Source organism: Pelmatolapia mariae, linkage group LG3_W (genome assembly GCF_036321145.2).
Source record: "Pelmatolapia mariae isolate MD_Pm_ZW linkage group LG3_W, Pm_UMD_F_2, whole genome shotgun sequence".
Taxonomy (NCBI): Eukaryota; Metazoa; Chordata; class Actinopteri; order Cichliformes; family Cichlidae; genus Pelmatolapia; species Pelmatolapia mariae.
Window position 1 is genome coordinate 91,931,757 of NC_086229.1, and position 16,404 is coordinate 91,948,160.

At 39.1% G+C, this 16,404-nt stretch overlaps 1 protein-coding gene across 3 annotated transcripts in view; it reads right to left on the reverse strand.

Moving 5' to 3' along the window:
* The window catches only part of afap1 (actin filament associated protein 1), a 92,601-nt gene that overhangs the window by 11,360 nt on the left and 64,837 nt on the right, over positions 1 to 16,404 (reverse strand). For all 3 annotated transcript variants that reach the window (XM_063470282.1, XM_063470283.1, XM_063470281.1), the window contains exons 4-8: positions 6,617 to 6,725; positions 6,257 to 6,468; positions 5,985 to 6,164; positions 1,779 to 1,865; positions 583 to 658 (exon numbers count right to left, since the gene is read on the reverse strand). In XM_063470282.1, the coding sequence (XP_063326352.1) occupies positions 583 to 658; positions 1,779 to 1,865; positions 5,985 to 6,164; positions 6,257 to 6,468; positions 6,617 to 6,725 (664 nt within the window). The remainder of the gene's footprint in view (positions 1 to 582; positions 659 to 1,778; positions 1,866 to 5,984; positions 6,165 to 6,256; positions 6,469 to 6,616; positions 6,726 to 16,404) is intronic.

Sequence of the window (16,404 nt, forward strand, 5' to 3'; positions counted from 1 at the left end):
TCTGAATTATGAGGGAGATTACGTGAGAAAGACAGCCATTCAGCCTGAGAACAATTCTTTACGGTTCCAAGAAACACCAGTTTTAATAACTCCTGTCCCTCACTGAATTTTATTATTAATGTTGTACTGTACCATGGGGCTATGATTAAAGGTACTATGTGAATGCAATGTGATCGGAATGGCACTATGAAAACAAGCTTTTAGCTCAATCACACAGTCTTCATTAGATTGTTCATCTGTCATGGATCTGTTGACATGCAAGCTCAAAGCTGATTTTATTTAATCTATGGCATCCAGATGAAAAGATACTTTCTGTCTGGCACCATAAAGGGCAACTACTGGTCCGCATTTACCTTGTCCAGATGGGATGGAGAGATCCAGAATTGCAGTTGTTGCAGTTGTTGTTACTCATAACACAGAGTCCTTGTTCTGTTAATCCAAAATTAACTAGAAATCCTTATTTTCTCTTTATCAGACATGAATTTTCTCATGAAAGATTGTTCAGACCTTTTTGTGTTAAGCACAAACTAAAATGGATGAAAATGATTCATTTCTGGTAGCAACTGTCGCTGTGACTCTCACCTTGGTCCTTGCAGTCGCTGTGTCCGTTCTCATGGGTTGCTTCCCCATCTGAGCTTGGCCTGTCACATGATGCCTTCTGGAGGCAGGACAACCACAGAGAAAAAAAGAAGAAGAAGGAAGAAAAGAATGGGTGTACATGAAGGTACATAGTGAACAAAACTGTACTTTCCTGAGGACAGACAAGTCAAGAAAGGCATTAACGCACAAACAGAGCTAATTACACTGCAGTAACATCTGCAACCTGTTACAGATGAATAATTAGGCTGGGCTTACGTTTGCCATGCCAAGTTGGAAGAGGTTTGTCATTAAAGATCTTCTGATGTAGCTCATTTTCCACCGCTAAACACAAATGCACAGATCCAGGCGCACATATATGTGCCAAGTGCAGTTCGTCTACAGTGATTTTACCTGCTTTTTCGCATGAAAGCCAAATTTCCTGTCTGTGCCATATAGAAGTAAATGTTTAGACACCGCCTTAAAACATACTGTGATTTTGTTTTATTGCACTAAGAAAATACAAGGTTATGTCTACAAGAATAAATTCATCTAAGGAGTTTTAGAACCAAATAATCTATTATTGACGTTTGAAAATATATTGGCTAACGCCGATAGCCTTATGTCATCTTTCTCCTTCCTGTGTTCATTGGAAAGGCAGTAGTGTGTCAACAGAAAAAAAAGAAAATTGCTCATAAGAAGCAAGTGTCTGCTTCAAAAAACAGCAACAAATCCTGGTTTAACACAGTAAGTACGTGTAACCTTTTATTGACACTGGAAGCACATTTTATTCAACTAAACTGGTGTTAATTACAGTGGGATGACAGATATTTGATTCAAAATGCTGCTGTTCCATGAAGTTATCTATTGCACAAATAATAGTAAGCCAAGGCTAATAAATTAAGGTAAGGTATGTCTGAATGACATCACATCACATAATATATATATATATATATATATATATATATATATATATATATATATATATATATATATATATATATATATATATATATATAGATAGATAGATAGATAGATAGATAGATAGATTAGTTCCTGACAGAAAATACACTTCCCAGACCTGTTAAGACTTCTGCCAACCTGAAACCTGATCCAAACCCTACAAAAGCAACGCTTAATAACAAAATACATTTGCTGTTAAAAATGAGTATCATCTATCAGTGTGAGTGTGTTCTGTTTACCTTTTCCAGTTCAGGTTTATGCACTGGAGATCCAGATCCAACTCCATCCAAATCTATGCTCCCATTAATACACACCTCTCTCATCACCTAGGAACACCACAAGGAAATACGCCATTAGCTAATGTGACTGCCATTCACATTAAACAAGTCCACAGTCACACATTTGATTGCCGCTGTGGGAGATCACAGCATCTCACCATCTCTAACAGCTCCTGATTGCTGATCATACCATGTGGGTGGATTCCTAATTTAAAAATCCTAAAATATTTCCTCACTCAATTGCCACATGATTAAGAAGCTCATTCCTTCAGTCTAGAAGGTTTGACTGGGGTAATGCAGGCCACATGTATGGTGAACTCTCTCACATCTCATCATGCTACTGAATCACAGCCAAGGGAGCAACAAGCAGTGCATGAACTGCAGGAGGGAGAGCATGCATGCATGTGGTGCGTGGCAGTAGTTGGTGGTGGGGTGGGGGTTGGCAGGTCTGTAACACACATGAGACACAAAGACTTTTACTGCATTCATGGAATCCATACACAATAAGGTCCAGTGAGGGTGAATGAGATCTGCAGAGCTGTGAATAGGGCGCCAGCGTGCTTTACCATGACCTCATTGGATGTCTGACCTGGCAACCCACCATGGGATCTGGCAATCCCAGACATGTGGCAGTGACAGAGAGTGCAGATGAACAGTGGGTATAGCAAAATGAGATTTCAGTTGAACCGCTGTGTGCGCAAGTCGGCTAATGCACTCCCTGACACACACGCAGACACACACACACACACACACACACACACACACACACACACACACACACACACACACACACACACACACACACACTCCCACTCGTCTGAACCATCTCTGGCTGCGCAGGGCTCCTCAACTCATTGGTTTTGGCTTGGAAGGAGCATAACTGGGTTTCGTGGGGGAAATGACAGGCTGTGGCTCCATGGGTTTGGCTCTGAGAGCAGCTAAGAGGCCAGAGAATGGGATAGACAGCAACATCATGTCTATCTTTCTTTCGGAGAGCTTTTGCTGCCATGCCAGTATACTACATAGGTCTGATAATACACTACAAATCAAAAAGAGGAGGAGGTGGTGAGACTGGAGGCTATAACTATGGGTGCTGAAACACAACTTGCAATAAAAATGAAAATAGTGTTGACTGATGACTTGTTGCTCATTGCTTGTTCACCTCCTTGTAGTGCACATTTTGCAATTTTTTGCTATAAAAACAGTTTGATTTCTTTACAGATGAAGCAACTCGGAAGCATTTAATAGACATGAAACCCATTCTTTATGATGTCTGTAAACCTACAAATGGCTGTCCCTCCATGACCCTGGTTCTCTTTCTGTTAAAAGGGATTTGAAAAATGTTTTCTGTCTGTTTGTTTGTTTGTTTGTCTGGCAAAAGATAAAAGGAAAAAAAATAATATAATCAACCAACACAAACCTTTTGTTTTCTGAGTGATTGCTTCTGGTAGCACTTATAATATCCAATTGATGCAAAATAAATAAATAAATAAAAATAAACTAATTTGTCTGTCTCAGGTTTTTTAATTCAGTGAGGCCTATTTTAAAGGCTCATGCTGGAATAGTTGCATTGCAGCTCAAGCTATAATTGTATTCAATGGTAAATGCTTATCTCAAAAGTGATGAAGGCATTGCCATAAACAGGACAACTATACACTGTCAAGGAGTTTGCACAAGGGGTTGGACTGTAATGGAAACTTGAGCAGAGAAGCTGTGACTAACAGTGCACATTCAACTTACTTTCCCCAAAATTTATGCAGGCAAAGAAAAGAAAAGAGAAGTTAGTCAGTCGGCAAGACAAAGAAATGAGGTCAGACTATATCAGCAGGCAAAGATGAAGACAAAGAAGTTGGGGCGTGGGGAATCCATACAATTAAAAAACACTGAAAAGGAAAATGAAGCGATGACACAATATGGACATGTGTGCTCCATAAACACATCGTTAGCCTACAGGGTCTGGGAGACTCATTACTGTAAACTATGGGCTTTGGAAAGCCTCAGGTACTCTCCCAGCTTTCCCTTCACCCTGCTTTCTTTCATTTCTTTCCTCTCCTTCTTTTGTAGAGCAAAGCAGGGCTGCTCCTTCTGTTGAATCTGATGACTTCTATTTCACATGCCTTCACCTTTAACATACTGTTGGCCAGTGGGGGAAAAATATCCAAATAAATTTGAACTTCTTTGATTCAGATCGATAATATTCAAGAAAGACTGTTACTGAAGCTCAATGCCTCTCTGGGTAAAAGATGAGCTTGTGAGAAGTGGACAAAAAACACAAAGCTCAAGAGACAAAAATAAATTTAAGGGGGAACAATGAATACTTAAAATATCCAAAAATAGTCTCAATTACTATTTTTTCCTTCTTCTTTTAATAACCTGTCCTGTCCAGCAGTTTTAGTAAGTTGAATCGTAGTCTGCATGTTCAGTTGTGGCAACAACAAAGAGGGAGGGGGGCAGCAGACACACTGGGACATACCCACTTTGTGTGACTTGATGCCACTCTTACACACCCCACAGCTCAAGGGAACACAGACCGGCCAAGGAACGTAACCCTGCATGTGCTACTTGGCAATTTCAGCCAACTGGATGTCACAAAGTCAACTGTAGTGGCATGACGAACTACATATGCATCAATTAAGTAAACAAAAAAACACCAGAGCAATTGCTAAAGTTACAAAATACCTGCCACGGCACTATCAGTTCAATTTGTTTCCACAATCCCGGCACCTGACTAAATATGTGTCCAGACCCAGTTTCTCCAAGCAACAATTAGTGCACTCATTACCATCATTCGGATGGTTGAGGGATTTGTATATTTTCATGGGTCTGGTTGCAACTGCCTGCAGATACTTCAGCCCCCCGATGAGGTTACCTGCACCAGCCAATCAATAAACAACATCTAATTACCATGTGGAGCAAGTAATTGAATCAAGAAGAAAAAAACCAAACTGTTTGGGTCTTTGTTTCCTGACTGCAATAAACATGCTACAGCTGAAACTTCCAGAGAAAGACCAAAAGGAAACACTGCATATAGTAAGACTGGTGTTTCCATCAGTACATGGGGAAAATATGCTTGAGGGATTGTTTTCTTAACAAGGAGGAAAACAAGAAGACAAATCACACATTCAAGTCTAAAAGTCCAGTAGAACTGCTGGAGGCCACAAATGTTTATAAAAAATACCTTCACACAAATGCGTTAGGAGGCATCTTAAAATAGCACACGATAAGTTGTTGAGAAACCATAAATTTCAGGAGATACATATGAGATCTGAAGGGAGCAGAGATGAGAGGGAAGAATGGGGGGTGGGGGTTTCCTTTTAAAACAAAAAGACCAGATGACACCCATCTTTTCCCTCAATGTAACTGAAACAGACAGAGCACAGAGGTGCTCTCCAACAACAAATGGTTGCAGGGATAGAAAAGCAGAAAAGTACCAGAGCTTATTTGATGTCAGCGGGGCGGGTTTGTTTTGTGGACTTGTTGAGCTGCCAGAAGGAAAGATCAGAGAGTGAAAGAGAAGACAGGGGAAGGAAGGGAGGGGGGAGTCTGTGAGAGAGAAGCAGAAGAAAGGACTCAGAGGACTGCAAACCAAACATCTCCACATGAGAGAGAAACCAGCAGAACCACCTGTTCACAACAAACCAGTCATACAATACGAGGAAAAGGTCCATCCTGAGGAAGAAAGCCAAGACAGTTACACCCTTTATTCTTAACTTGAACCCACTCTCTAAAACATGTGAAAGCAACTTAAAGGCTGATCCCAAGATATTTTAGATCTTCAGCAATCAAGTAAAGCTAGTAAAGCTCCAAGAAAAGCTAGTATGTTGCACTGGTGTTCTTGTCAGCTTCAAAGTTGGGCCACACTGAATGCTCTTTATCTACTGATTAACTCTTTACCCCTTAAAAGCCTACCAGGCATAACCTTTGAAGTTCTTTTCTCAACTGAGTGGTTTGAGTAGAAAAAAAAAAGACTGGGTGTGCACCCTTGAAAAATCCGGAAACTATTCTAATGGTCGTCAAACCACAACTTTATTGATACATATCAATAAAGATGTCAAAGCTCGTCATTATTGGTACAAATTCCATCTTTATGGGGAAAAGAGTTCAAACAAACACTGTCTCTATCCAGTGTGATGGTAAAAGCAGTAGTTTTGAGATTTATTGTTGTACCTTAAGCCACTCCTCGGCCTGCTCTTTGCTCTGCACAGCCAGCACCAGGGCGTCTGCACCTTGGTGGACAATCTTTAGTTCGTGCTTCTTTTTCTTGCCATCTTTAGGGATGTGAGTGATGCTGCACACTGACAGGTTCAGCTCCATTTGGGGAGTGTGGTCTTTGGAGGATTTGTAACACTGCATGGAGAGAAAGATTCTGTTTGTAGTGCAGTTTATGCTCACCATTTGTACGTACACAGACGGTAACATTGTGCCTGAGTGTTTCTCACCAGCAGTTTGTTGTCTTTGATGACACAGAGGAGTTTGGTCCACTGGCCGAAGCGTTTCTTGCGCAGCAGGAATGCACAAATACGGGCATCCTTCACGAGGTCCATGGACGCTTCCTCAGAGGGCCACTGGTGACGCATCTTCTGGCTCTTCCCATCCTCCTCTTCCTCATCGTACGACTCATAGGAACTGCTCATGGCATCCGAGTCATAGTCTGAGAGGGCATGAATAGACTGCCCTTTATTTTATATTCAAATCAGGTAACGCAAAAACTTGGGACACACTCACTTTTTTCTTCAGAAGTCTGTAACATAACTACTGTTACATGATTGATGTGTTTTATATATTAGCTTGTCACTTACTGGAGGTGATGTATTCTGGAGCCTTTCCAGGACCTAAAGGAACCGCTTCCTCATAGTAGCCTTCTGGAAGAGATGAGCTGGGCAGGGGAGGGGGCCCGTTATTTGGAGTCTGCAGAGTGAACACAGGTTTCCGCTACTTTTAATAATGAAACTTCAAATGACATTTTAGCTGCTTTGAAACATGGCACTGAACTGATCTTAAGGTGGTCTAGAACCTTCAATCACTTCAGCACTTGCAATTCAACTGACAAAACAACAGTCCTCTACATTAACACTCGCCAGGCACATCAGTTGCTTTCATTCATGACGCCTGGCTCTTTTAATGTGCAGAGATGTTTTTTCAAACAAAAATGCTATACACTATTCCTGGGATTATTTCCTTTATTTCCTCTCATCATCAATAATGAGAGGAGATAAAAGACCAGTTTTACATACAAATGTATCAATATTTTCATAAATCGAATAGAATAATCCTTTAATTGAACATTAATTACTCTACTTTAATTACTCTACTTCCGGCGCCGCTCCGAGCTGGCAGCCAGTATCAGCAGCTCCGACCTGACCGAGTCCTTTTTCTCTTTAATAAATCCTCATTCACACAAAACTCTACCCATCATGCCTCAAACACAAAGGGGAATTAAGGATACCAGCCATGATCTTTTGTCTTCAGTCATTAAAGGTGGTGACAATAATTCAAAATGATTAATCACCCCATCTGCCTTTAATCACTGTCAGAACTACAAAAAGGAAGTAATTAGCTGCTGTAACATGAAGAAGGAGATATTCTTCTGGTCCAAGACAACTTAAAGGAAGCCATTAACAATGTTATCAGTGCAGCATTGAGCCTACTTCATAAGTGTCACTTATTAGACACTGACAGAGCAAAACAGAGGCACAGTGGTTGCCTTTGTTTTGCTGAGGAGTCTTTCACTTTTCAGGTAAAATCAGAAAATATTAGGTAGAAAGACGAGACAATATAATTAGACAGTGTCTGAAAGAAAAAAACACGAAAGTGTTGGTTAAAGAAATCAAATCCGAAGTTGTGTTAAAGACACTAAAAATGGCTGAAATTATACCAACAGAAAGGTACTGACATAATTCCACAATGATTAACTGTGGTCTTAAATGGAGTTAAAATATTTTCATGCCATTATACTGCAGAGCTCATGAGCAGTGAAGCTAAAGGGTAGGGGTGAGACGTGCTTTGTTTGGACGTGTTCTCTTTGGCACTGCACAGTCCTACAAATCTAGTCAACAGGGTGAGGGATCAACTGCGCAGCCTGACATGATCCGTCTTGGCTGCGTCGCACTTCTCAGACATTTCACCTCGTACTAAAACAGCACTGTGGCTACAAACATCAAATCTGATAATGTGGTTTAACACTGGAACAAATAGCTTAGTGGCTGGCATACGTCAATGTACATATATTTTTTCCATTGCTGTGGAGTTGGGAGTTTTTGAAAGTTCCCCATGGAGTGCGACGACTTCTGTGGAACGGCTTTTTGATGAGTGTGTCCTTGTTGTGTTTAATGGATTCTGAGGTTCTCTATTTTGATGTTGGTGATGTCACGTAAGTAGTAATATAGATGTTTTCATAAAGCTTAAAAAACATAACCCTTCTTTTAAATCACAAATATGACCCAGCTGAGTGTAGCATAGCTTATTAATGTTTCTTCTAGAGCCTCAGTTTAATAAGCAGCCTACACAGAATACAAGCCAGAGAAACTCAAAGTGCATGACATGTTGTCAAGTTGTAAAGACCTTATAAGGCCACACTCTAAGCGTCCCTGAAAGCACTTTTAAAAAAGACCAAGCCCGGCTGCTATGGCTGCACACTTATGGAAAACCTCTTTGATTTCCCTTTTTATTTTCTTTATTGCCGATTTTCCAGTTATAGATGGGAGAAACATCATAAGTGCAGTCTAAGTCTACGTGCTATGGGCCATAGGTTACAGCCGGCCCAATCAGGTGTCAGTGCTGCATTGATGTAAGCACCCATTACTGTAGCAACCTGGGACATAAAAAGGACTTGGCTCATGCTCTCAACTTCTTCAAAGCACAGAAAGTGTGTGTCACTACAACATGACAGTGTACTGTCCAACATCACAGCGTTGGTCATAATTATGGCATTTCTGTAATGAAAGAGCACTATTGAATTTTGGTTGTACATGTCTATTAGTGAATTAAGATCCCAAGAAAAAGCCAATCTGTTATGAGTATCCTGCTCGTCATTTTTATATTCTAGTATCTCTAGTGTTGAGTGGAGAGGAAAGCTGGGAGGGAGTGGTGAAGAGTTGTAGCAAGGGGGCTCGACTTGGACTTAAACCTGGGCTGTTCCCATTTTTTTTCTTTCTGTGGTAAGACAGTAGAAATGGTGACTCAAACATACAAACACACATATATGCTAAAAGTCACTCACTGAAGCCAAAGTATAAACTTGTGTGATGGTCTGTATCTCCATAGCAAGCTAAAATATTAGTCAAATAATCCCTTCTAAAATGGTCCAAAAGGATCCAACAGATACAGGTAGTTATAAAAATAACTTTTTAGCCCATTCAGGTTTGTTATGAAGGGGAGGAAGTACAACATCACTTTTGTACCAGGGTGTAAATATGCTTTTCACTGCCGCAAAGATAGGCATTTTAACATCGGAGTCTATGGAAATTCACTGAAGCCAGCCTCAAATGGCACCTCGAAGGACTGCAGTTTTTGCCACTTTCACGTAGGCTTAATTTGTTTTTAACCTTAAGGTTACCACTTGGTAAAGAAAAACAGCTGGGTCAAAGCTGATATGAAAAATACTAACAGAGTACAAGAAAAAGAATAAAACAGGTGAAAGACAGGGGCCATGTGATCTGTTGAGTCCAGAAATCCAAAAATCCAGATTCTCCATTAACCATGAGACAGTGCCAAGAAATGTTACTGTAAGTGGCGAGAGGTCATTTTTAAATGAAAGATGAGAACATTTAAGATACACTAAAATGAGATAAGGGATAATGAAATAAGCTTAAATTAAAAGGTCAAAGCCTACACCTTTCATGCATTTTTTAATTATACTTTTGTATTTTGTGGTTTATGGTGGAAGGAATGCAATTAAAATACCGACTGAGGTGACCAGAAATAAGAATTGCATTTTGCTTAGTGGTGTCATTGCTCGTAAAACCTCTTACATGTCACTAACACTGAAAACATAATATTGGCGCAATTCTTATGTTAATAACTGAGCCAAGCCAACTCTTCATCCCTGAATCATGAGAAGAAATGAGGCATTTTGGGTCCAAAAGATGAAATATAAACACTTAAAAACAAAATAATCAATTATAAATGATTCAAAGTTCTGGGACCTGACACTTTCATTCATTAGGTTTTCCTTTCTCAAGCCAAACCACAATTCCCCATCCACCTGTTCATGTTCAGATGAAAAAATATCCAGTTTGTGTTATCTGAAATTCATTTTTGTTGAGCAAACTGAGTTTCCTTTTCTTCACCCCAAACACACCCTCATCCTCACCCCCTAATCCTTGTTGTTCATCCTCCCCACGTCTCCTTTTTCATCTATAAGTCATGTGTCTGGCCGGGCCTCTAGCAGAAATCTTATTGCATCTCCTCTGGGGAAACAGCAGTTTGGTGAACTCACTTTTTGGCATGGATGTGCTGCCCTGCTAAACGCCAGCAACACTAGCGTTCTCCACCCTAGCCCAGCCCTAAAAAAACAAAGGAAAAAAAATGTCTCCCTGGAGAAGAAGACAGAAAGAAAAGAAAGGCAGAGAAAGAAAAAGAATGAAAGCACTCTGCCCAGACAGTCTAACAACAGGGAATAATATATGGTTTAGAAACTTGACTTGTTTGTGCTGGTGGAGAAAGACTTTTAATATGGAAACTGCAGCGCCATATCTCACATCACAATAACTTCCTTTTAAAGACCCTTGAGCAGCAATAACACCATTAATAATCACGCAGAAGTCGATTGTTTGGCTAAGCATTTTGCCTGAGTGCAGTATTACACCAGCGAGAATGTGACCCCATGACACTGCATCAACTCCAAGCTTGGAGGTGAAGAAAGAGCATTAGGACACATGAAACACACAAACGCACACACACGTGTACAAATATACACCTGTGCAGCTGTATCACACAAATGACCTGAAGCTCCATAACACTGCAATACAGGAGCATAATGAAGAAGAGCTGACTGTTGTCACAATGTATATAACCCATCTGTTAACCATAAACAAATGAAAAACACACACACTCCATGTTCACATGGAGAACATGGCAGATCATTTGTTCCACAGATTTCTAAAACAGCCTGTTGTGATTGTGACTTAACATAATGTTTTTAATATTAGATTTTTATCATTTGGTTTTTAGTGTGTTTATTTAAATGTTTAATCTTGAGTTCTTAGTTCTAGTTCCTCTTTAAGTTAGAGTTAGATTTTTCCCTCTATTTTCCCAATAGAAAGCTTACTTTTGTGCCTTTGTTTCTCTCTTTAGGTATTGTTGCTTACTTCCTTATCTTACTTTGTTAATTGTTTTTCTGTATATTCAGTTTTACTTCCTGTGATTTGGTTGATCGTTTGCATCTGTGTTTTATTTCTTCCCAACTGTGTCTAATTCCCATTATCCTTCAGTGTGTTAACATAGTCCAGTTATTCCAGAGGGGTGTACTACAAAGCAAAATGAATGTCTTAGTGAGTTATATAAAGCTTATTCACTATTTACCTGGATAAATCACAATATTCAATTCAATTTATTTATACAGCGCCAAATCACAACAACAGTCGCCTCAAGGCGCTTTATTGTATACACCCTACAATAATACATACAAGGAAAAACCCAACAATCATATGACCGCCTATGAGGAAGCATTTTGGCGACAGTGGGAAGGAAAAAATCCCTTTTAACAGGAAGAAACCTCCGGCAGAACCAGGCTCAGGGAGGGGCGGGGCCATCTGCTGTGACCGGTTGGGGAGAGAGAAGGAAGACAGGATAAAGACATGCTGTGGAAGAGAGCCAGATTAATGTCAAAAGAATGAGCAGAATGTTTTAATTTGCTGTTTCAGAATTTGTATGTTTTAATACTTGGTTCTAATGTGCTGTTGCGTCTATTTTACACCAGTGGAATTGCAGCAACTAGAACACAGTTGAATCAATCAAATTAACATCCCCCTGATCTGACAACAAACTAAAGGAATTTCCACATCTCCTTTATTAGTAGACAGCATTAGGACGTTTATAGTGATTTATACAGTAATGTATTCAGTTTAAGGGTTCAGAACGCTAATATGCATTCTGAAGTAAACCGCGTGCCCTCGCCAATAAAATAATTGAAAGGATGAAAATGTTTATTTTACCCCTCTCTGTGTGATTAATCACCAGTTTTTCTGCAGCACTAGACTCGTCTTACTTGCAGTGTTGCATGTTGCTGTTTTTTATAGACCTAATTACTATTTTATCATCATCTGATGAGCTTCTTCAGTCTCAGCTGACTGCAGGTTTTAAAATATTTTTTTTTATTAAAAAAAAATCAACTTGTCGAAAAGTAGGGAGACTTGGAAAACAGCCAAAATTGATAATAATTTAATTTACAAAGCTAAAACAATGTCTGAATAAATTGTGTATGAGTACTTGAGTCATTTGTATCCAGTGTTGGGCAAGTTACTTTGAAAAAGTAATTCATAGTTACTAGTTACTTCTTCAAAAAAGTAACTGAGTTACAATATTCTAAAAGTAATTAATTACTTGAAAAGTAACTATTGCGTTACTTTAAAAAAAAACGTTTAACCCTCTGGGGTCCAGGGTATAATTGGCCATTTTTAACTACTTTTGATTTTCCCTCCACATTTTACCTTTAAAAACTATTTACTTTGCCTTGTTTGGTATCATTCTTTTCAGCACAACCTCACGTATCTGAATTTACAGTCATGTTTTCATTTTGACATACTGTATTAACACAATTGATCTAAAATCAGACAAAAACCATAAAATCAGAGTAGAAAAAGTTATATTTACTGTAACAACCACAAACATCTTTAATGAATCATATTTCATAACTTTAAATGCAAATATTAATTGTCAATTTTAAAATCCTACGCACAAGTTTTGCAAACAACAAAGTTATTTGCATCCATTTACCTTTTACCCTTTTTAAAATAACCATTTCAAACTATTTACAGAACAATCAGCTGTTCTGCATTTAATAAGATGCCACACAAATTATTTGTGCCACTCCAAAAAAATAATTTCTGTCCACTATAAAGGAGAACATCACAGCCTGATACCTGCAGGTCTGACAGCAGCAGGTGTATCACTCCTGTTCTCTACCTGGAGACAGCAGTCGCCTCATTGTTCTGACACACAACACAAAACTATCCACAATACCACACAAGACAACACATTAACTACACACTCCAAACACGCTAAACGTCACAAATCTCTCATATCTCAAAACTCGCACTCTCTCTTTTTCTGCTCTCTCTCTCTCTCTCTTTCTCTCTCTCTCTCTCTCGCCGTAACTCCTAAAACTTCCCCTGTTTTTTTTTTTTTTTTTGCTCATAAGCAGAGACTGCTTGCTAGCGCTAACGTGATGAAACTATTGAGGAAAAAAACGCCGCGTATATATTGTTTATCATGACTCTGGTTTTACGTGGCCTATCAACACAATTTAAAAACTGGTATATATCACCTTGTTGCTTTGTCTTTAAGTGGTCATGTGATTGGCTTACCACGACTACTTTATTCTTCCTCAGTCAAACAGCAGCACTCATGCGATTGTTTTGCCTCCTTAGCTCCAGGTGTTGTGCTGGACAGTGATCGTGATTACCGTCCGCAGGAGCGCACAGCTGCTTAAAGCTGTAGCGTCCAGATTACTTACGTAGTCAGCTACTTCCGTGCAACTGATATAAGATGCGGTAAACTGAACACAGCTTCAACCGTCTGTTTGTTGAAAAATAGTAACGGACCGCGTTTTCTTGTTAGTAACTGTAACGGCGCTGTAACGATAGGAATAGTAATTAGTTAGATTACTCGTTACTGAAAAAAGTAACGCCGTTAGTAACGCCGTTACTTGTAACGCTGTTATTCCCATCACTGTTTGTATCCCTTAATCACCAAATCATAGGAATAAATTGATGTTTATGGAGTGTTGTTTTAATTTCCGTGTATGCCTGTGTGTCATGTTATTTCACCTTTTTCTTAGTATAAAGCTGACCACAGTTTGGGGAGGAAATAGCTCACGAGTCACATACATGCACCAATTACCCAGCCCTGATTTCCACTCCAGCAGTTGTTGTTTGCCGCTACCAAGTCGCTTACATTGTCATAGTCAGAGCTATTATAGTTTTGTATTTTTATTTAGTTAACATTTTTATGTTAGTTTGAATTCTTTTTTTAAAAAAAATCAGTTTGGTTTCCACACAAAGTTGTGAAATGAAAGAAAAGACAAATTTGCCATCAAAGTTACTGATTGTGTGAAAAGCACAATCACTATTAGCAGTAATTTTCATTATTGTCATCATTTTCAGTATTTTAATACTTATTTTTATACTTATACTTTATATATTTATATTTTCTATAGTGTTGCTTATACTTTATATTGCAAAGAACTCCTGATTTGCTTAAAGCAATTATATTAAAATTGTAAAGGGAGTTTTCATGACCCATCACGGCCTACATCAGGTCATGTCCATGGATGTGGATCCGAAATACCAGAATTCCACAGTCATAATGTGTAATTAGATAGTGGTAAAGAAGTCCTGACCTTGGTTTGGAGACTTTGAGTGGGAGGTTTGTCTGCTGCTCAGGCACTGGCCTGAAACTCACATCTAAACATTTATGCCAAGTATCCATTTTTGCTCTGAGTAGGAGGACTGGACCTGAATAATGTTTCTGCCATGCTGCCAGCAGGACACTGGAATAGATAAACTGAGTGGACATAGGAAAGCAACTCCCTTAGGAAAGGATCTGGAAAGGGAAAACTGCAGTAGTAGCTACAGGTTTTGACAGTGACACCCCTATCAAAACTGAATTTTGTTTTATTGGCTAATAAAGGCCTGAAACATAAGAAATATTTATGTTTGTTCATCAGTATATCATAGAAACAGATTGAGAAATGTTTATGAAAAACAAAATTTGAGCCACTGCCAAAACGTTTGGCCATGATGGCAAAAAAGATTTGAGAGAACAGTTTCACAATTCTAAAGAAGCCGTGGCTTTGTCATTAATTGAAAGAAGTAATTGAATATACCCAGAAAACTGGAATAAAATGTTCCTCTAATCTTAAGTGACTTGACTTCCTGGAGAACTTCCAAACTCTCACTGTGTCATCATTACAAAAAATATTCCAAAGCACTAGAAATATCTGGTTCTTGAGAATGCTAAAGTAAAGGCCTGGGTAGAGTGTTACTATATCATTTACCCAAGACAGTGTTTTTTTGTTCTTTTTTGTTTTGTTTTTTTATTTGTTTTTTTTGTTGTTTTTTTTTTGTGGGGGGGGGGGGGGGGGGGGGGGGTCCATGATGATTTCACTGAATTTGAAAAAAACATTTTGAAAAAACAAGCTTATCCAACTCTGATGGGTATTCAATGTTTCAGTGTTTACTTGCAGTCCAAGTCCACTTCATAAAACATGCACACTTCAAACCTAAAGGTAACAGAAATACAAAGACTTTGGTAACCATAGTTTGGGGGACATTTGAAACCAAAAAAGATTTTTTTGAAGCTGAATACATGATTATTCCAGCTTTATTTATCCAGAGACTCTTGCTTTGATTCCAATGTCACTGCAATCTACATTTACTGAAGCAGTCTTACCAAGCACACCTATAACATTTTGAAAGATTATGAAACCTCAATGCAGCACCGTAGCCCTGTTGCCTCACAGCAAGATGGTCCTGAGTTCAATTCCCTCATCAGACTGGGGTTTTTCTGTGCGGAGTCTGCCTTTTGCCCCAAGACAGGCAGGATAGGCGCCAGCCTAAATGTGGACACTTGCATACACCTTTTCCACCATATATTCTTTGAAGCTTGGCCATATGATCAAGTTAAAAATTCATGCCAGACTGCAAGCAAGGACAAAAATATAAAACTCTGTTGTCCTAGTTAACAATCAGCCTCAGGCTGATCCTGTATGCCTCATCTTTGTCTCAAAGTAACCCTCAAATCATTAGCTTTTAAAAAATTGCATTTTAAAGCTCAATGTCAGATCAAAAAACAACTATTCTAACTGAATGAAGTTCAATTTCTCTTCTTCATGTTTGCATCTAAACATCAGGAGCTCAGTTATTCACATACAGTATGTCTGTTAATACATCTGGGTTATCAATTTGAGTTTTGTGAGAAACCAACCACAGCATGGGGCCCAGAGGAGTGGCTTCTGTCCAGTAGCAGCACTGAAAGTTTCATTGTTTGAGAGGGGAACTCAATCTGGAAGTCAGGTGATTAGCAAACTGCTAAACATTTCAAACAAGAGACACAGTAATACGGGACGAAACCTAAAAACTCTCTCTGCAGGACTTAAGACTATATCCAAGCTCAGTGTGTGCCAGCCTCTGTGATACATATCTAAGTTTTCCAGCTCTCTGTTTATACATGAACCACCCATGCTAGTGTTACCTCTGACAAAACAAAACCTTTCACACAACTCCCATTTTTGAAACTTCATTCTTTGCTTCACCCGCATCGTTTTTTACTTTTTCCTGCCTCAGCTGGGCCAGTTAAATGTGCGTTTTGCAGGACAGGTGCATTCACCAGAGTGCCGTTACTGGAGGAAGTGCCAGCTTGCCTGAAA